This window comes from Gastrolobium bilobum, unplaced genomic scaffold (genome assembly GCF_033153095.1).
Source record: "Gastrolobium bilobum isolate Gb01-03AN ecotype WA unplaced genomic scaffold, APGP_CSIRO_Gbil_v1 utg34599, whole genome shotgun sequence".
In the NCBI taxonomy this organism is placed as follows: domain Eukaryota; kingdom Viridiplantae; phylum Streptophyta; class Magnoliopsida; order Fabales; family Fabaceae; genus Gastrolobium; species Gastrolobium bilobum.
The window spans coordinates 56,720-77,399 of NW_026897329.1; the positions used below are offsets into that span (position 1 = coordinate 56,720).

The window sequence follows — 20,680 nt, forward strand, 5'->3', positions numbered from 1 at the left end:
TGTCAAAAACTAAAAGGATACAACCTTGTGTCTTTTAAAAGGATACAACCTTGTGTCCTTTAAAAGGACAAACTCTTTTTCCTACTTTTAAATGTGTTTATTTGGTTTAATTGGGCCTATATTTTGAAATAGGTCAACTAATCATTTTTGTGATTAAGTTTATAAGTCTTTCTTTTTTAAAATAATAGGAGTAAGAATAAATAACATAACTGATTAGAATAAAGCAGAAAAAAATATACAGGGTAAAAATAAAATAAAAAGTAAAACACAAAAATAACCATATTATACATGTTCCTTATTATTTATTTGCATTTAGATGGTTTGTTGTTACTTTGTATTGAGTATTTGATTTTCTATTTAGGTGGTGCCAAATTATAATTTTTACCTTAGTTAATTATAATTAATTATATAATAAGCAACAACAACAAAAATCAGGTGCCAAGGCACCTTGGCACTTGCTGGCTTGGATGTGGCTACGCCACTGGTGATGACTGTGATAGATTTTTGGAGTTTTCAACGAGTTCTTAACTGATAAAAGGTTGTTTTAGCTTTACCAATGATTTTGAGTTTGAATTTTGGTATGTAGTGTTAAAAATTTGATAAGGATAGCTTTATCACATTTGTCAATTAACTGATAAAACGAGGAAGAAATTAAAAGAAGAAGAAGAAGGATTGATGAGGTTTTTGGTATTGACTTGCGGGTGATTCTGGCAAAACACAAATTAATATTAATTGAAGTATAAGCATGTAGTATTCAAATGTTTAATGTTTAAAATAGTTGAATATCATCCTTTTCTATTTAAATATGATGCCACGTTATCTTTTTTTCTTCTTCTCATTAACCGTGTTGGATAAAATGAATAAAATGATTGAAGTATTAAGAATTTGAACTATGAGATCTAAATTGATAAAATCAATACTCAATAAATTAAATTGTCAATGAATGTATCTTGAGGTCTCTCTTGTCTTTTTTTTTTATCATGCATATATTTGTAATTATAAATTATTAAGTATTCATTTTAACTCTTTGATGTACATTTACGAAAAATAATTCATCCCTTTAATTGCTAGTTCAACATTTAAACTTGAGTAATCAAGAAATTAAAGGAAGCACACCACCTTAACTAATAAGCTAACCCCTTTAAATTAGTCGAAAATACATCTATAGGATTGATTTAAGAGTCTTTTATATCTTATCAACAAATTTTTTAATAATATTTTAACGGTTTATTATTTCTGCTTTTGGTATTGAATTATAGTCAAGTTAACTTGCAATTTTGTCAAGACTCAAGACTCATTTCGTTAATCATTTAATTGATCTGATTAACAAGTTAACTAATGAACTGAGCTTGACTTTTTATATTTAATTTATCAGTTCCTAATTTATATATGTTTGATATTTTTTACTTAATTAATATATACTTTCAATTTAATATATGTGTAAATATACATATGCGTTTGATTTAGATTTTCATACTATTAAAACTTTTTTAGATTAAAATATGGAAAATGTATATGTTATATTGCAGGAAAGGAAAATTATTTTTTTAGTGCCACTTCAATTTTTGAGCCCATTTTTTTTATTTGCAGGCCCCACCAGACACATGAATTTGTGGAAATTGTTGGCAAAAAAAATTAAAATATTGCAATTTAAATAAATAATTATAAATATATTTCCGTTTTCGTACTATTTACAAATATACATGTAAGATTTCATTTCTGGATTGGGCGTAACCACTCACGTCCCAGTCAAACGTGAGTGCCATGTCGATCATGCTTAAATTAGACGTATTTTTTCTCTACTCAAGCCCAAAATGGGCGTAACCTAATGCCTATACGGCTATACCTTTTTATTGGGATTTTTTTATTTATTTCACAACCTGCATCAATGAAACACTTGCTCAAAAGCTCTAAGCGTTGATATTTTGTTTTCCTTTTTCTTCCCTTACTGTGGCGGTAGTCATGAAAGTCAACTCAGCTTCAATTGAACAGAATCTCGTAGTCTCCGACATGAAAATTCTTCAAAAACCAAATCAAATTCATACACGAAACAAAAGACTCATCGAAGAAAATTTGAGGACAAAGGTTAAAAAAAAACAGAGGATTCATTTCAACATGGGAACGGGATGACAACTGGAACCCAGAACTAAAGCTTTTGTGGAAATAGCCTTATGGAAATAACCAACCGAATTGGTTTAGAGAGAGAAAGCTGGAACAAGATGACAGCTGGGAACCAGAACTAAAGCTGACAACCGAATTGGTTATTGTGTGAGCTTCTGAGAGTACATAATGTAATTTATAAACGGGTCCTTCTTATATATAGGGACATGATCTTTTGACATTGGAGTCAAATTAAAAAAATTTCCATCAAATCTTAACTGTTGATTTAGTGAATGTAAAAGTTATAATTTATTCGGTCATACCCATTAATTAATTACTAATTTTCAGTAAATTATAACCATTAGATTGACAAAAATCAACAGTTAACATTTGGTGTCAAAGGATCTTGCCCCCTGCCACATATGTGGGTTGACACATTATCTGAGAGCCGTTAGGTCAATGCAGATCAACGATGTCACATGCTTCCAAATTAGAGTCGTTAGATTAAGGTAAAATCAATGACTCTTAGAGGAAGTGACAAATTTTTTGTTTGACGCTGGCATCATATATATATATAGAGGCAGGGGCGGAGACAGGGGGAGGCTAGGGTGGGCGGCAGCCCCCCTCCCCCCACCCCAAAAAAATTGAAAAAAAAAATTAATGCAGTTGAAGACCAAACATAGTATTGTTGTTACAGTTAAATGTGCTTCTTTTAAAAGTTCTTATTTGAGATTTAAGTTGAAATTTACCTCTAGTTCACCTAATGTGTATGTGTTATGTGTAACATTTTTTGCATTTTCTTTTTTATTTTCATATGCTATATTTTGGTTAATAAAAGCTTTGACCTTTTTGCCACCCTTTGCTCTCTTTTTCTTTGCATGGTTGTGTTTTTCTTTATGTAGTGGTTTCAATATAAAGTAAATGAGTTTGCTCTAACTTAAAAGATTCATTTTTTGGGACAACTTGATTGCCGTCTTTTATTTTATTTTTTAAAAAAATATAGTTAAAAGCATTGTTTTAGTTAAGACACTCTTTTTTTTTAATTATTTCTTTTTAAACTACTTTTTATATCTGTTGGACCCGACCAATAGTACATTTTTTTAGTGTTTCAAATGTTGTTAAATGTTAAGATAAAAAATTAATTTTTGCCCCCCCTCTCCTCCAATCCTGGCTCCGCCACTGTATAGAGGTAGGATCCTTTGACACCGGTGTCAATTTAAAGTTTGATACCTCATCTGAGAGCCGTTAGATCAAAAAATATCAATGGTGTCACATGCTTGCAAATCAGAGTCGTTGATCCTTTGACCACCGGTGTCAAAGGATCCTAATATATATATATATATATATATATATATATATATATATATATATATATATATATATATATATATATATATATATATATATATATATATATATATATATATATATAATATATATATATATATATATATATATATATATATATATATATATATATATATATATATATATATATATATATATATATATATATATATATATATATATATATATATATATATATATATATATATATATATATATATATATATATATATATATATATATATATATATATATATATATATATATATATATATATATATATATATATATATATATATATATATATATATATATATATATATATATATATATATATATATATATATATATATATATATATATATATATATATATATATATATATAGACTTCGAGGACATTAGGAGATATAAGAATTTGCATTTATACTTTATTTGATTTGAAAGTTGTTGATGTTTGTATCAAATAAAAAGTTTGACACCTTATATATGAGAGTTGTTGATCTTGTTTTATCTAATGACTCTTATTTGTAAGTATATGACACCGTTGATCTATCTTGATCTAATGACTCTCATATTAGGTGTCAAACTTTTAATTTGATACCAATGTCAAATGATCTTGCCCCCCTACACACACACACATATGATCTTTTGATACCGAAGTCAAACTTTGAAATTGGACATCAAATTCTAACCGTTGATTTTCATCAATCAACGATTATCATTTATTTGAAATTAATAATTAATTAATAGATTTGATTCCCAATAAATGATAATTGTTGATTGACGAAAATCAACGGTTAGAATTTGATGTCAAATTATTGTCCCCTATATATATATATATATATATATATATATATATATGAAAAAAACATTTCTACAGCCACTTGAGATAAGGTTATCTACAGCTATCCCAAAAATTATGTCGTTTTGATTAACGAATGGTGTTTCTGTAATTTTAGGTGAATTACTAAAGAGTGTTTCAATAAAATGTATTTGATAAAAAAATAAACAAAATTACGAAAACACCCTCCATTAATTCACCTAAAATTACAGAAACACCCTTCGTTAATCAAAACGACGTAATTTTTGGGTAGCTGTAGATAATGTTATCTAAAGTGGCTGTAGAAATATTTACCCTATATATATAGAGAGAGGGGTAGGATCCTTTGACACCAGTGTCAAATTTAAAATTTGACATCTCATCTGATAGTCATTAGATCAAAAAAGATCAATGGTGTCACATGCTTACAAATCAGAGTCGTTGATCTTTTTTGATCTAACAGTTATTAGATGAGGTGTCAAAGGATTCTACCTCATATATATATATATATATATATATATATATATATATATATATATATATATATATAGGGGAGATATATACCCTAGAGTAAGACTTTTAAGTCTTACTCTCCATCCTAACTGTTGATTTCAGTCCATCCAACGGTTATAATTTAGGAAGTTATATTATTTAATTAATTATTAATTACACTATTAATGACAACCGTTGATTTCCGTCCATCAACAGCGGAAATTGTAAGTCTTACTCTCTTTTTTTGGAAATACAATGAAAACTAAAGCAACATCAAAAAAAGCCATATACTGGGCACAATCTTGGGAGACTAACTCCCCTCAAGTCATTACGAAGCAATTCCAAACAAGTCGTTGGAGGGACATCCAGCACAATCAGCTGTCCATCCTGATGAGGTGCATGAGTAGCAAGCCAATCAGCAACAAAATTGCCTTCTCTATAAGTATGACTAAGCTGAATAATCCAGTCTCTTTGAAGCATGCTACGAGCTCGGATGATTAAAGCAGAAAGAGGATGACTTACGTCACACCCTTTTCTTAAAATTCCAAAGCCACCTTGGAGTCACCCTCCACAAAGACTCTCCTAAATCCATTATGCCAAGCCAGATCCATACCTGTCAAGAACCTCCAAATTTCCGCTGAAGTAGAAGTACCACTCCCAAGGAATTTTGTAAAACCAGTTAACCAGTTCCCAGCAGCATCCCTTATGACTCCACCACATGCAGTCCTTTGCCCACTGTCTATACTGGAACCATCCACATTAAGTTTAACATAACCCTCAGAGGGAAAATTCCAGTGAATAAGACGTTCCTCTCTCCTAAGCTCCTGATGACCAATCTTAATAAGGGTTTCATTAGCCAATTGAATATTACCACAAGTATAGGTAATGCGCCTAATGAGACCATACTTCGAGGTGATAGTTTGATCAAAGATCGCCTTATTTCTTTCCCCCCACAAACACCAAGCTATCACCCCAAAATACAAAGGCCAAGTTCGATCAGTTTGAAACGGACCTTTTAATCCTAGATTTGTCTGAATCCATAGGTGAAGATCCATGGAGAAAAAGTCACTACGGTTATCAGAAGGAACCCAATGCTCCCATAATTCCCTGGCACCAGGACAATCTCTAATGGCATGTAAACTATCCTCAAGATTATAATGACATCTCAGACACCCTGCATCTGTAGCCATGTGACGATGCACTCTATGAACATTAGTTAAAAGAGAACCTCTGTAGAGAAGCCATAAGAATTGTCTAATACGTTCAGGACCAGGCCAAGCCCAAATTACCTTCCAAATCCTATCCTGATGATAATGCGAGGTACCCATGAGATAGTTATAAGCTGATTTCACTGAAAAAAACCCCATCTTGGCTACCTGCCCAAATAACACGGTCCGGAGAAGGATCCACTGTAGGAGGGAGCACACTACGAATCTTGTCCAATACTGAAGTAGGAAGAAGGTGCTGAAATAAAGGCCAGTCCCAATTACCATAACAAGTTACAAATTGAGACGTAGACCAATGAGTCATAATAGGAGGAATAGGTTGAACGGCCAGAGAAACAAGTTGAGGACATCCTGGCACCCACGAATCCATCCAAAAAGACGTATGAACCCCATCCCCTAAAATGATACGAGAATTCTCTAGAGTTTGAGGCCAATACTTAACAATAGCCTTCCATAAACCAGAATCATTTGCGGAAGCCGAGATACTTGGAATGAGCCTTTCCTCCACCTTATACTTGCTACGAAGGACCTGAACCCATAACGAATTACGATCAGTCATGATTCGGTGACCTAGCTTCATGATAAAAGCCATATTATTCTCTTTAATTTTACGAAAACCAAGCCCCCCTACATTCTTCGACAAACAGACCGTCTCCCAAGAAACCAGGTGAGCTTTCCTTCGTTCAGAAGTTGATCCCCAAATGGAATTCCTAGTTACACTCTCAATACGATCACACGTACCACTAGGAATAATACAAGTTTGCATAGGATATTGAGGAATTGCAGTAAGAACTGACCTAGCCAAAGTTGATCTTCCTGCCAATGAAAGAGTACGTTGATTCCAGGCATTTAAATGAGCTTGCATCCGATTTAAGATATAGCCAAACGTACTCTTTGTAACACGGCTATGACGAAGAGGAATACCCAAGTATTTACCCAAGTCATTTGTAGGAGAGTAGCCCATCAACTGGCTTAGATTCTGCACTCGGGTATGATTAACGTTTCTGGAGAAGAAGACTTTTGTTTTTTCCTTGCTAACCTTCTCACCAGAGCACCTGCAAAAACAATCAAGAATCTTATTAATAATAACAGCTTGCCCTTCTGTGGCTTTTGTAAAGAGCAGAAGATCATCTGCAAAAAATATATGGGAAAGCAGTGGTCCCCTTCTATTCAATCTGATAGGCTTCCAAACGTCCTCTTGAACTGCTACATTAATCAAATGAGCAAGTCTTTCCATGCAAAGGATGAAAAGATAAGGAGACAAAGGATCTCCCTGACGAAGACCTTGATTAGGAGAAAATTTTGTCGTAGTTGATCCATTCCATAACAAATTCATTGTACATGACGAGACACAACACATGAACAGAGAAATAATATTCTCAGGCAAACCAACATCCACAAGCGTGTCTTTCAAAAACTCCCAAGAAATCTTGTCATAAGCCTTTTCTAAATCAACTTTGACAGTCATCCAACTCTTACCTCCTCTCTTTTTATTCATGGAATGAATGATTTCCTGAGCCACAATGAGATTATCCGCTCCTTGTCTACCCTTAATAAAACCACATTGATTAGGCATAACAAAGTGAGCCATATGAAATTTCAGCCTATTAGCCACAATCTTAGTTACAGTCTTGTAAATAACATTACAAAGGCTAATAGGTCTGAAATCTTTAAGTAATTCAGGCACATCAATCTTAGGAATCAGACAAATCAAAGTTTGGTTAACCTCTTTGATATTATCCGGATGAAGGAACACACCTTTCACAAAAGAGATAACTGACTCACCCACCTTATCCCACTGAGATTGAAAGAAAAGAGCATTAAGCCCATCCTTCCCAGGCGACTTGTATGGACCAAAAGAGAAGACTACATCTCTGATCTTCTTACTGTTTGGCATAATACTCATCGTGTCTAAAGCATGCACTTCAATAACTGGAAAAAAGCCACGAACTGGAAAAGCCAGTTTAGGTAATGGATCTTTTGTGTATAGATTTTCAAAGAAAGAAACAACCATTTCCATTAAAACCTGTTGATCACCAATTCAAACTCCCTCCTAGTTTTTCAACGTATCTATGCGATTCCTCCTACGTCTGGCAACCGTCACAAAATGAAAGAAACGTGAGTTCCTATCTCCAATAGCAAACCAATTCAATTTCGATCTTTGAAACCAAGTAATTTCCTCTTGAAGATAAATCTTGTCTAGTTCCCTCCATAGATCCTTTTGCAACATCTCAAGGTTATGACTGTACTGATAACTAAGACATCTATCAATACCTCTAATCCTTGCATGCAAATCATTCTTTCTTTTCAGAGCAATCCTATAAACATTTATATGCCATTCCGAAGCATTAATCTGAAATGTCTCCATAGCATGCATCCAGTTTACATTGTTTGACCAACATCCATTAACCACCTCATGAAAAGTGCTCTCTGTTAACCAGGACGCTAGAAAACGGAAAGGACGCTCCCCTCTCGGATAAATAGCAGGTTGACCTTCCCATAATAACATTGGTCGATGATCTGAGCCAAAGAAAGGCAAGTTGAAAGCCACACGATTAGGGAAAACAAGTTCCAATTATCATTAGCGCAAACCCTATCAAGACGTTCCTGAAGATTTCTTCTTTGCCAAGTGAAAATAGGACCTTGATTGCCAATGTCAGACAAACTACATTCATCTAAACAATCACGAAATTCCCTCATGCTATTCCAGTTATGCCCATTACCACCTAGCTTCTCATACTCATACAAATAAGTGTTAAAATCACCTGTTATCCCCCAAGCTGCATTCCTCATGGACTGATCAAACAGTGAAGACAGAATTTCCCACAGCTGAATACGTTCCTGTCTTCGCGGACTTGCATAAATAAAAGTCATGAACTCCTCTCTATTTTCTTTTACCCAACAAATTTTAGTATGGACAAGTTGGTGATGAGAAAAAAGAACATCCATTGAAACTTCATCAGTGTTCCAAAGCACCCAAATACCGCCAGAAAAACCAACAGCATCACGATGAAAGTGACCAGAAAAACCAAGACGCCGAATAGCTCTATCCGCCATAACACCACTCAATCTGGTTTCTAACAAAGCCATAACTTTAATAATGTATCTATGAGAAAGATCCCGAATTAGAGGCGGAAAACTCCTTTTCCCAGCCCCTCTACAATTCCAGGTCAAAATATTCATAAAAACAATCTTAAATTTATCCGAACAGAAACTGGCCCTAAGAAAGAGCATTGGTATAGACCGAAGTCGCACCCAAAACGTCCAAATTATCCAAAGGGATAGAATCCTTGTGAGTTTGATAAAAATTCCTCATTAACGTAAGAGCATCTGGTGGTCTTCCATGTTTACCTCCATTATCCAAGCCACTAGAAGAAGGAAGAGTCTCTTGCTGATCATTAACCACATGAGACGTCTTCCTCTGGAATTTAGATAAAGAAGGGTGCAAGACAATTTGTCTATCTTGGAAATCCTCCGACATATTCTTCTGAGAATCAAGTTTAAAATTATTCTTTTGAGATTCTGAACCTTTTGAAGCATTTAATCTGTCTTTGCTAATATTAGCATTCTGGACCAGCTGATGAACTTTAGCAGATGATGCAGTTGCTTTCTTCTTTTGGTTCTCTTTGAATTTTACTCCTTGACTTTGGACCTCTTTTCTCGACTTGCCCGCGGATAGGTTAGCAGATGGAGAAACTGTTTCCATTTGAATATCCTTTTTCACCAACGGTTCTTCATTATGAGCAATTAATTCCCCATGATTAATTTGTGTCAGGCCAGATTCAATGCTGATTGAATCAATTACTGGAGAATCAGAAATAATTAAGATATTATTATCCTTTTGAGCCAACTCAGCAATAGCTTGAAATCTTGAACCTGATTGAATGACCTGTCTGTGATTAGGATGAGAATTGGAAACTGCCTTATTACGTAACGCTGCATTATTAACAACGCCAACTTGTCTCCTACCCGATGGTAATGATTCCTCCTTTGATTGTGCTATGCTCCTTGATTCCTCCTTTGATTGTGCTATGCTCCTTGATTCCTCCTTTGATTGTGTTATGCTCCTTGATCGACGGTTACGCTGCACTAGCATCCAATTCCCAAACGGTTCCTCCTTCGCCGGAACAAAATCTTTTTCCGGCTGCTTACGCACCACCGAGTCAGAAACTTCAGGAGAATAAACCGTAGTATCTTGTTGAAGATTACTATGGGAACACTGATCCCTTCTATGCCCATACTTTCCACAAGCAAAACAAACTAAGTGGAGACCCTCATATCCAACATGGAAGATACGATCAGCAATCCGGAATTTGGACAAAAAGCTTTTCCTAAGATCAACTTCGACACAAATTCTAGCAAACTTTGCTCTCTCTGTAATATCACCTTCACCAGAATCACGTTTCCTGATAGAGTTCCTATCAATCTTCAATGTGCGACCAAAAATACTACCTATATTTACAAAAAAAAAAAAAACTACCTATATTCCACAAATGATGAGAGGTATAGAATTCAATAGGAAGTCCTGGAATACGAATCCAAACTGCCAGCTTTATGATCTCATCATCATAAGGATTAAAAAATGGACGCCACCGTTGAACTACCACATAATGATCAGCTATGATCCAAGGACCATCCTCCAAAACATGAGAGTAATCATTCTTATTTGAAAATCGGAACAAAAAGTAGTCATTCTCCAGATCAATGAACTCATATGTGCCTGAGATATTCCACATTCTCAGTAAACGATTGAGTAAGAATCTAACTCCAACTTTCTTCCCCAGAAGTTTCACAATCACTGAGTAATAATCTAACTCCAACTCCAACTTATAAGTCTTACTCTGGAGTCAAAAGAACCATCCCCATATATATATATATATGGGTTTCATAAGAGTTATGTTGTAGGAAAAGTGATTGTGTAATGTTATAGAGATTCGTTTTGCGTGCCTTAATTTTATTTTATTTTGCTTCAAAAGTGCAGGCCCCACAAAATGTTGTGTGTGTAGAAAACTTTTTTGTGTCATGTGACATGATAGATGCAAATCCCTATATATATATATAGGTTATTCTACCTACCTTTTATTTTGCTTATCTTTGCCTACCACCCTCTAACACCATTAGATCAAAATCTCAATAGAAAAGAGAAATGATAAAGGTAGTTGAGATTATGATCTAACGATGTTGAAGAGTAATAGCAAAGGTAGACAGAAAAAATAATAATAATCTATCCTTTTATATATATATATATATATATATATATATATATATATATATATATATATTCAGAATAGGCAACAATACTGATATGCTTATTTGAAGCACCGACACTTCAAAAATTCTGACGTGTCGTGTCCGACACTCCGACACTCCCCGACACTCTAACACGTGTTATAGAAATTTAAAAAAAAGGTTGAAAGGTTGCGTTGCGTTGAGTTTTTAGTTTCAACTATTAGATTCGTTAAATTTCGATTACCATTTTATTGAGTTTAATATAAATATTTGTGATATCTTATGTTTCTTTGCAAAATTGATGAATATTATAAGTTTAGTTTCATTTTTTTGTTAAATTATTGAATATTAAATATAATATACACTACATAAATTAAAAATATTATTTAATATCAAAACGTGTCCTAACGTGTCGAAATCTAACATTTTTTAAAATTAACGTGTCGGAGTGTCGTGTCGTATCGTGTCACGTTTCCCGTGTCAGTATCGGTGCTACATAGTGCTTAACCATACTAAGTTCCAACCTAACTTTTTTCTCTAAAAACTGCTCTCTATCTCTCTCTCTCTCTCTCTCTCTCTCTCTCTCTTTTTAAAAAAACACTTTTTATTATTAGTTCGTTTTGATGTCTGTTTTAAAAAAAGTAGAAGTCACAAAAAAATCAAAAATTTACTCTCTTTTTTTAAAGCTAAAAATTTTAGCTTATAAAAAATTAGAAATTAAAAGTCAAATATTTTTTTTAAAAATATAAATAACTTTAACTTTTATAAAAATTACTTCTAAAATAAAGAAGACAGGAAAGATAGTTTTTTTTTAAAAGGCCAATCAGAGGGGATCTATATACAATATACTAGAATTCCAGCCCATTAACGAATAGTTAGGTGTGAAACCATTTTGGCCTAAGAATACGTGGCATGGCTCTAACTTGGGTCCCACATTCCCACTTGCTCACTATGGCTTATTTACCTCACACTTCAATTCACAGATATATCTAACTAATGTCGTCGAAGTCATCAATATATTATATAGTAACCATCGCTGTTGCCCCACCATACAGAGCACGCAAAAGAAAATGGCCCCTGAATGCTTATAAACTAGAAAGAGAGAAAATAATCATTAACTAGGCAAGTTCGTTGAATACACCGCCACCAGTTTTGGGATTGGTCGCACAAGAAAAAGGTGAGAGAGCAATTTGCATTTTTACCATCTGAAAAATAATCAAGGAAGATTATATATTTTCGAACATGATTTGATCTTCTACTTTTAACGAAGGACTCTTAAACCAAGTCGTCCTATATTAAAGGATTTATTTATTTATTTATTTATTTCAACTGATGTTTGATATCCTAAGTCTAAGTTTGAATCTCTTCACCCTCATCAAAAATTATGACTTTTTTTTAAAGATATTGAATTCATAATCAAGGATCTCTTGATTATATTAAGGATTCTTCTATCAGATTAAAATTATAACTTTAAAATGATTCTATATATTTCTATTAAAAATAAATAAATAAATCTAGCTAAACATGCATATATATATATATAGAGAGAGAGAAAGAAGTGATTGGATTGAACCTCTTTTCTTTGTGAACATCTACACAACAGGGATAGTAGCGGATTCCCCAACAATGGAGGCACTAGAGCGAGGAGTTTGAACCGAAGATTTTCGACAAATGGGACATGTGGAATGTAACCTGAGCCATGGATCAACACAATCAAGATGGTAGAGATGGCCACAATCAGGAAGTAACCTCAACATGTCAGTTTCTTTGTAATCGCCTAAGCAGATGGAGCAGCTCGAATAACCATCTTTATTCTTCTCTACTTCTGAGTATAACAACTTGGGGTAGCTATCAAAACTTGTGTCAATATCATGATTATGATTATGATTAAGATGAAGACCTTGTTCCATATCTTCAACTATGCCTAATTCTCCTGCTTGATGATGAGATGGTGGAATACCAGCCAAAATACTTAGTATGTTGGGGGTGCGAGTCATTCGAAGCCTCACACACGCAAAAGCTATTGTGAGAATTGCGAACATTAACCCAACTACAAATGCTATGGCATATGTGAACACCATTGCATCAATATCCCCGTTGTTGTTGTTGTTGTTGTTGTTGTTGTTGGTTCCCAAGGTTCTTGTTCATCTTCAATGAAATTTTAGAGTGGGATCGATTTGGAGGAATATGGAACCTTATTAACTAACGAAGTCACCAGATTTAATTAAGAATCTGACTAGGCAATATAACTTTGGTGGTCAACGTTTATGTCCTTTTCGCATTCAATACATTAACCTTGGTCTTTTATTTTAATGTTATTTTTTGGTTGGCTTTTCTTTCTACGAGAAATTTCAATGTGGTGTAGGATAAAGGGACATGACAACGACTTTATGCAAACCTAAATTCTATAGATGTTTAAGTATATGACAACTGTATATCGATCCAATTGTTTCTGAATTATTATATATTGAACAAATTAGAAGAATAATACATTAGAGCAGCCAATATTTGAAGCCAAAATCATATAATTTAAACTAAGTTCAACAATACTTTTACATTTTAAAATACCAACATTGCGTGTACGGGACTGCGTCTTACAAGTTGAAACATTTAAAATCAGCTTTTGATGCTACTACTTAGGCAATATTTTGATTCTGCATTAATTCTCATAAGAAGTGCATTAACTTAATTTGACTTTTTTTATAGCCACGTAAATTCATTTTTATCTATTATAATATTTATAATAAGTGTTATTAATGAAATCGACTCGACCTGGCCAGTTGGTCCGATTGAACTGCGAATTAGATCATTAATCGATCCAGTTCAGTTAATTAACTGGCCATGCATGTAATCCAGTCAAGAACATATTACCTCTTTATATATATTTATTATGAGTTTAGTGAGTGTCTTTTTAAGGAACATCAATTATGTCATTTTAGTAGTTTTAACAAGTGTTATTAAACCTGACCTGGCCGTCGACCTGGTCGAGGTACTGAGTCATTGGGTTACTGGTTGGACCAGTTGACCCATATATATATATATATATATAAACATATAAATTTAAATATACTCTCCATATCTAAAATGAGTTAAATAAAATTCACTAATTAAGCTCAAAAATTACTCAATCACATTTTTACAAGTTTATAATTAATCAATAAATTACACAAAATAAGAAAAAATAGATAAAAAAAAAAAATGCACTCGGTCATTATGCCCATGGTACCAAAGTTGTCTCAACATAAGCTCGACCTGCATTTGTACCAAATACAGTGCCCTTAACCTAAAACATAACTAGCAAACATCACCGATCTATTTAGATTACCTCTAGGAACTTTTCCAAGAAAAAAAAACAAAAGAGTAAAATGTGCAAGCTTTAGAGGAGTGTATTGGATTATGATTTTAAAATACTTTTTTAAAATAAAAAATCATATAGATTTTAAAAGACTATTAGAATTGGATGAACTTTAAAGACTTTTTAAAAAAAAAAAATTACAATCAAGATTTCATAAGATTTGATTTTAAAGAATTTTAATAGAATTTATAATATTTGAAAGAACAATATTGATTTATAAGATTTTAAAAAATCATATGAATTTTAACAAACATTCAAAATTACAAGAGTCAATAAAAAATAACAAAGAAATGCAATGAATTAATAAAAAAAAAGTAAAACCTAATATAATTTTCTTATTTAGTAAAATCTAATATAATTTTAAACAAACATTCAAAATTACTAAGCAACATCGTCCACATATCTAAAGAGAACCTCCGAATCTAAAGGGGAATGAGATGGTGGACTACATTGATGGGGTGATGGAGAATGGTCAAGTGGTTCATAGTGATTTGGTGCTATGAAGGCATCATTGATAGGATCATACACCTAGTCTTCCATCCAGGAATCCCTATTTTTTTTCTCCAAAAGTTGTAGCATCGGTATCATTAGTGCCTAATGCAATGGAACCATTCCCAGTAGCAGTTGCACCACTAAAGACAATCTTCAATTCTTCATAATCAATTGCACTTTTTTCACGAAGCTTACTGTGAATTAGATGAGACTGGCAAATAACAAATTTGTCATTGTTAATATATTACAAATAATGTAATGTACTAATCTAGTAAGATATTAATATATTAAAAAATAATGAACTAACAAGCTCACCTTCAAGTAATCTTCCTAAACTTCATCACTAGTCGTGAACGTCTTTGTAATTGTATCCCACCCAAAGCCAGAGTTGTTACGCATAATCGTCGACATTTTGTTATATTGGTTCTTCAACCACTTTAGCTGACTCAAGTAATGAGTATAAGTTTTAGGAAACCTAGTCTTTGCATTAAGATGATGAAGTATTGCTCTTTCTACATTTTGCTCGCAATGCATTGTTGATAGCATCCACCAAGAGGTGCAACAACTTATTAGTATCATGCATGGTCCAAGATTTATAGTTCTCTTTCTCTTTTCCCTTTCCTTCCTTATTTTCTTATTGTAAATCCCCCATTTACTGTAATAAAATAAAAACTAGACAATAATTAAAACAATTTTAAATGAGATTAATATCATCACAATTTAAAAAAAGTTTATTCAAATGAGTAAAGCAAACCAACGTTAAATAGTTCAATCAACAAACAATAAAAAAAGGATTAAACAAGCTAATGATTATGTAGGGAAAAAAATAGAACACATGCTTAAAAAAATAGAGCACATATATTTTTGTCTCTAATTGAGATTAGATACATATACAAATTGCAGACGATGCTCATTAAATATGTATGTGCTCTTGTGTGTCTGTGTGTGTGTCTAGACAACATACATACACTCACACACACACACACATATATATATATATGGGAGAGGATCTTTTGATTCCGGTGTTAAATTTAAAGTTTGACATCTCATCTGAGAGCTGTTAGATTAAAAAAGATTAATGGTGTCATATGCTTATAAATTAGAATCGTCGATCTTTTTTGACTTAATGACTCTTAGATAAGGTGTCAAACTTTAAAAACCTATATATATATATATATATATATATATATATATATATACACACACACAAATATATATATACATGCATACATATATATATATATATATATTTGATAGAGCTTGCCACTGGATTATTATGATTTTAATATGTATCATTGCCAAACACGAAGAATATTAGGATTTTATGCTCATTATAATCCAAACAATATAGAAAAGAATAAGGTTACAAAGAATGTACGTGGTAGGGATGGAAAAAATGAGCCAACCCGTCGGGTTGGCTCATAACCTGCATAAAATGAGTCGGGTTGGATTGGCAAAAATGAGCTGACAACCTGAGCCAGCTCAAAAAAAAAAATCGAGCTAACCCGCGGGTCAAAAGGGTCAACTCGCGGGTTATCTTTTTTTTATTAAAAAATACAAAAGAATAATAAGGGGGTCAGATCTGTTCAAAAAAAGTTGAAACCTAAAGGCTAAATTCTAAATGCATACACTGTGGTTGCTGGTTGGTCTTGTAACTTATTAAATTAATTATACTCAACAACTAAATATCTTATATTAAATGTTTTCCTTTGCAGTAAATATCTTATATCAAATGAAAAACATTTCCTTAGCTTTCCCACCACATGTACTGTGTGAGTGTGACAAAGGCTATTTTTTTTTCCATTTTTTTGAGCCAACCTGTGAGTCAACCCTCACTCGGCTCGGGTCAGGTTGGGTTGGATTTTCTGGCTCATTCTTTTTTTGAGACAACCCTAACCCAACTCTTTTTTTTTTGGTTGGAAACGGGTTAGGCCGGGTCAAGCCGAGTTGGCCCGTTCTAGTATATGGTAAGCTTATTAGTTCAATTTCAAATTGAAGATATGAGCACATACCTGTTTATCGTCAACTCTATACAACTCTGGTAAAAAATAAAAATGAATCGCATTATTAATCATGAAGAAGGAATACCAAAACCTAAGAAAATATATGAAAGTCAAAAAAGAACATACATTGACTTTGAGAAAAGGCTATATATAGTATATTGTGAGACACTACAATAGAGAAATCTCAGGGTTATAGTAAGATTGTGAGAGAGACATCTTATTTATATTTCTCACTAAAAAGTCTCACGAAATCCACACCAATAGAAAATTCATTAAAATCGTCAGATTTTTGAATATCACGAGATTGTTTTTCCTTTGTTTAAAATCCTGATTGAACACCAACAAATTTGGACGAACTCTGAAATAATCTTTTAAAATCTTAATCGAATACCACGTGGCTTTTTCAATCTTTTAAAATCCTTATTAAATACCAATGAATTTTTTTGTCCAAAAATAATTCATTAAAATCCTTTGAAATCTCAATCCAATAGATTCCCTTAAACTACAATCACCTTGTTTGTCTTCTTCATATACACAACCAATTAACAATTGACACGGACAAATCAGGTAAACATTCACATCCATACACAAAGCAACAAATTTAATTCAACAGCACCCTTTTTCATCTTCAATCAAAACATGTCTGAAATTCTGAAATTCTAAGTAAATAGAAAATTAAACAAAAACCCAACAGCGATTAATTCATCAAAAACTATATCATACAGTGATAAAGTTGGTAACTTTGTGATAAAATAGAGGGAAAGAAAGGAATTTGCCTTGGTCCCAATTTCAGAATCGAAATCATACTTCTCGAGAGCGTTAGTGAATTGGTCAAGGGTGAAGGAAACACCTTCCATGGGAGCAGTGCGACATCTCTCGTAGGCTTGTTCGAAGAGTTCTTTGAGCTTCAACCTCTCTTTGTTGTTTTGTGCATTAGCGAGTGCCACATCCGCTTCTGCTTCTGTTTTTGCATTGGCTTCGACGCTCGTGGTAACCATGCAATGAAAATGCATCGGTTCATCAGACCCCCGAAAAAATCGGGTGAGTCGGACAAGTCTTTAGAGGCCACATACCTTAACCGAATGGTGACTCGAACCGGTCACTCCCCTGGGTCATCGGAATTCGAGTCGACCTGGTAAGGTCTTTTCAAGTTTAATTATATTGATTTTAATTATGCATTTTCAAAAATGTATCGTTATAATATTAAAGTTATATTTTTTTTCTTTCTTTCATAAGTTGTCTGTTGATAGAGAAAAAAATACAACTTTAATATTACAATTATGTATTTCTGTGAATGCATAGTTAAAAATTGCTAAAATGACATAAGCTTGCACTCTTTTTTTCCCATTTTTATATATATTTACATAAATTTAATTTATTTTTTTTGCAAAAGTACATAAATTTAATTTAAATGGTTCAACCAATGATTAATTGATTGGATACACTAATCAAGTCGATAACTGATCCGAATTTAATAACATTGTCATTGGTTATAACAAAAGTAGAATAACTTATTTGGGGGAAAAAAATTATATAGGTTTTGTCAAGACAAAATTGAATAAATTAAAATAATCGATAATTAATAAATTATTACATGGCATAAAATTATGTAATTATTTATTTACATTTATTATTATTAATTGAATTTATCAATCTTGTACAAAGAAAATTGACACATATTTACCAAAAAAAAATTTACACAAATATTTTTTCTGCCTCGAAAGGGGGAGGCTCACCTTGACTTATTATTTTCAGTGTCTTTTCAAGTGGACCACAATACAAATGTTAATAATTATGCAAATTATATTTAGCGTGAATTTGTAGCGAAAATCTCCATATATCCTTCATATCCTCTTTCAAAAAGGTTTAAGGCAGCTACGAGTGTGCAAACAATTTATCGCAGGAACTACAGAATTTTCTTGAGAAAGACATGCAGAGAGAGGGAAAAGAAAGAAAGAAAAAATCACTTTATTTAAAAGAGGCCAAGCTAAACGAAGTTTTATTTATTTTTAAAAATCACGTGTAAAGACAAGAAAATTTAGGGGGCATGAGACATGACATCGCTTCTCGAGGTTATGCATAATTTAATTGATCAGATTAACAAGTTAACTAATGAACTGAGCCTGACTTTTTATATTTAATTTATTAACTCATAATATATATATATATATATATATAGGGTTTATCATCTATCATTTAACATGACCACAAAAATTTTCCTACACTCACAACATTTTGTGGGGCCCGCAGCAAAAAAAAAAAAAAACTTCGGCACGCAAAACGAATCTCTATAACATAACACAATCACTTTTCCTACAACATAACTCTTATAAAACCCATATATATATATATATGTGTGATATTTTTAATTTAATTATATTATATATATATATATATATATATATATATATATATATATTACCAACCCTAATTATATCTTTGAGTCGAGTCAGCCTCTAAAGTATTCCCGGATACCTTACGTGAATCAAATTTAGATTTTCTTTCAACCTGTTTACCTTACGTTGTTAAGTGCGCTACACGCATTGAATTATATATTTTTTTTTTAAAATTTAATATATATATATATGCATTTGATATAAATTTTTATGTTATTAAAAAAATTAGATTAAAATATATAGGCATTTAAAAAAATAAATATAAAACTTGACTCTAACTCATCGAGCTAGCTTAAATCAAGAAATTAAATTTATTTTATTAACAAGTTAAGTTTATAGTCATGGAACTAATCTAATTAAGTTAGTACGACTTGGCCAACTTCAAGTCACTTCTCACTCTACTTATTAGTGATAAAAATGAATTCATTAGTGTTGGACGAAAATGCTTAATAGAAAAGTAGTTAGTTGTGGCTGTAGCAATCTAACAGAAATAGAATTTGTCAAGCTCCCTTAAGAGAGTGCTGTCATGTAATGGCAAAGAAATTTATTAAGAAAATATATTACCCAACAAGAAACTTAGAAATATCTCACTTCAAAATTCTAGATTAAAAATGTCAGTGAAGAAGATACTATCCTGGCTATAGAAGTTAGAAGGCGGTTCTATAAACAGAAAAGTTCTTAAGGAGAGGCATACATGTAGAAAATGTTAGCTATATAGTTAAATCCCATGGCACATGTTATATAAATATAATATAAAAATTATTGATGAGACTGCGTTCCAGCCCCATTTAAAGCGTTCCGGTTGATGGAATACTGCTATTTTACGTTCCAGCATTAAATAATTTAGTAAATAATGGTGAAAATACAGTAAATTTTGATCTCAGTAAATAAACGAGGCGTGAATGTGAAAAAGTGAGGGAAAAAGAAAAGGAAAAAATGAGCTATATTGTTGGTTACTTTTTAATTCACTCATTCTTATATTTTGCTTTTTGCAAGGTACTACAAAATGGCACCCACTAACATTGCAATCATGGCACCAAGACACAAAGGATGAGGGTATTACAATATATCACACAATATTATTAAATCCGGATCGGTGATTGACTCTGTTGGAGTACCGGGTCAGTGGGTCACTAGTTCAACCAGTGGATCACTGGTTCAACCGCATGAATCGGATATATATATATATATAAATTTATATTTTATACTCAATTATATA

At 32.5% G+C, this 20,680-nt stretch overlaps 3 protein-coding genes across 3 annotated transcripts; all 3 read right to left on the reverse strand.

Moving 5' to 3' along the window:
- Positions 1–8,039: 8,039 nt before the first annotated feature.
- On the reverse strand, positions 8,040–10,722 carry LOC133306016 (uncharacterized). The gene is made up of 5 exons (XM_061506280.1): positions 10,521–10,722; positions 10,070–10,438; positions 9,307–9,922; positions 8,629–9,143; positions 8,040–8,506 (listed from the first exon to the last, which is right to left on the reverse strand). The coding sequence occupies exons 1-5, from the start codon at positions 10,720–10,722 to the stop codon at positions 8,040–8,042; spliced, it is 2,169 nt and encodes a 722-aa protein (XP_061362264.1).
- A 2,085-nt stretch (positions 10,723–12,807) lies between these two features.
- LOC133306017 (RING-H2 finger protein ATL70-like) lies at positions 12,808–13,296 on the reverse strand. Its single transcript, XM_061506281.1, has one exon. It carries the CDS (start codon positions 13,294–13,296, stop codon positions 12,808–12,810), a length of 489 nt encoding a protein of 162 aa, XP_061362265.1.
- A 1,824-nt stretch (positions 13,297–15,120) lies between these two features.
- Positions 15,121–18,216, reverse strand: LOC133306018 (uncharacterized). The gene is made up of 4 exons (XM_061506282.1): positions 17,916–18,216; positions 17,075–17,100; positions 15,399–15,734; positions 15,121–15,273 (listed from the first exon to the last, which is right to left on the reverse strand). Exons 1-4 carry the CDS (start codon positions 18,076–18,078, stop codon positions 15,121–15,123), a joined length of 678 nt encoding a protein of 225 aa, XP_061362266.1. The 5' UTR covers positions 18,079–18,216.
- Between the last annotated feature and the right edge of the window lie 2,464 nt (positions 18,217–20,680).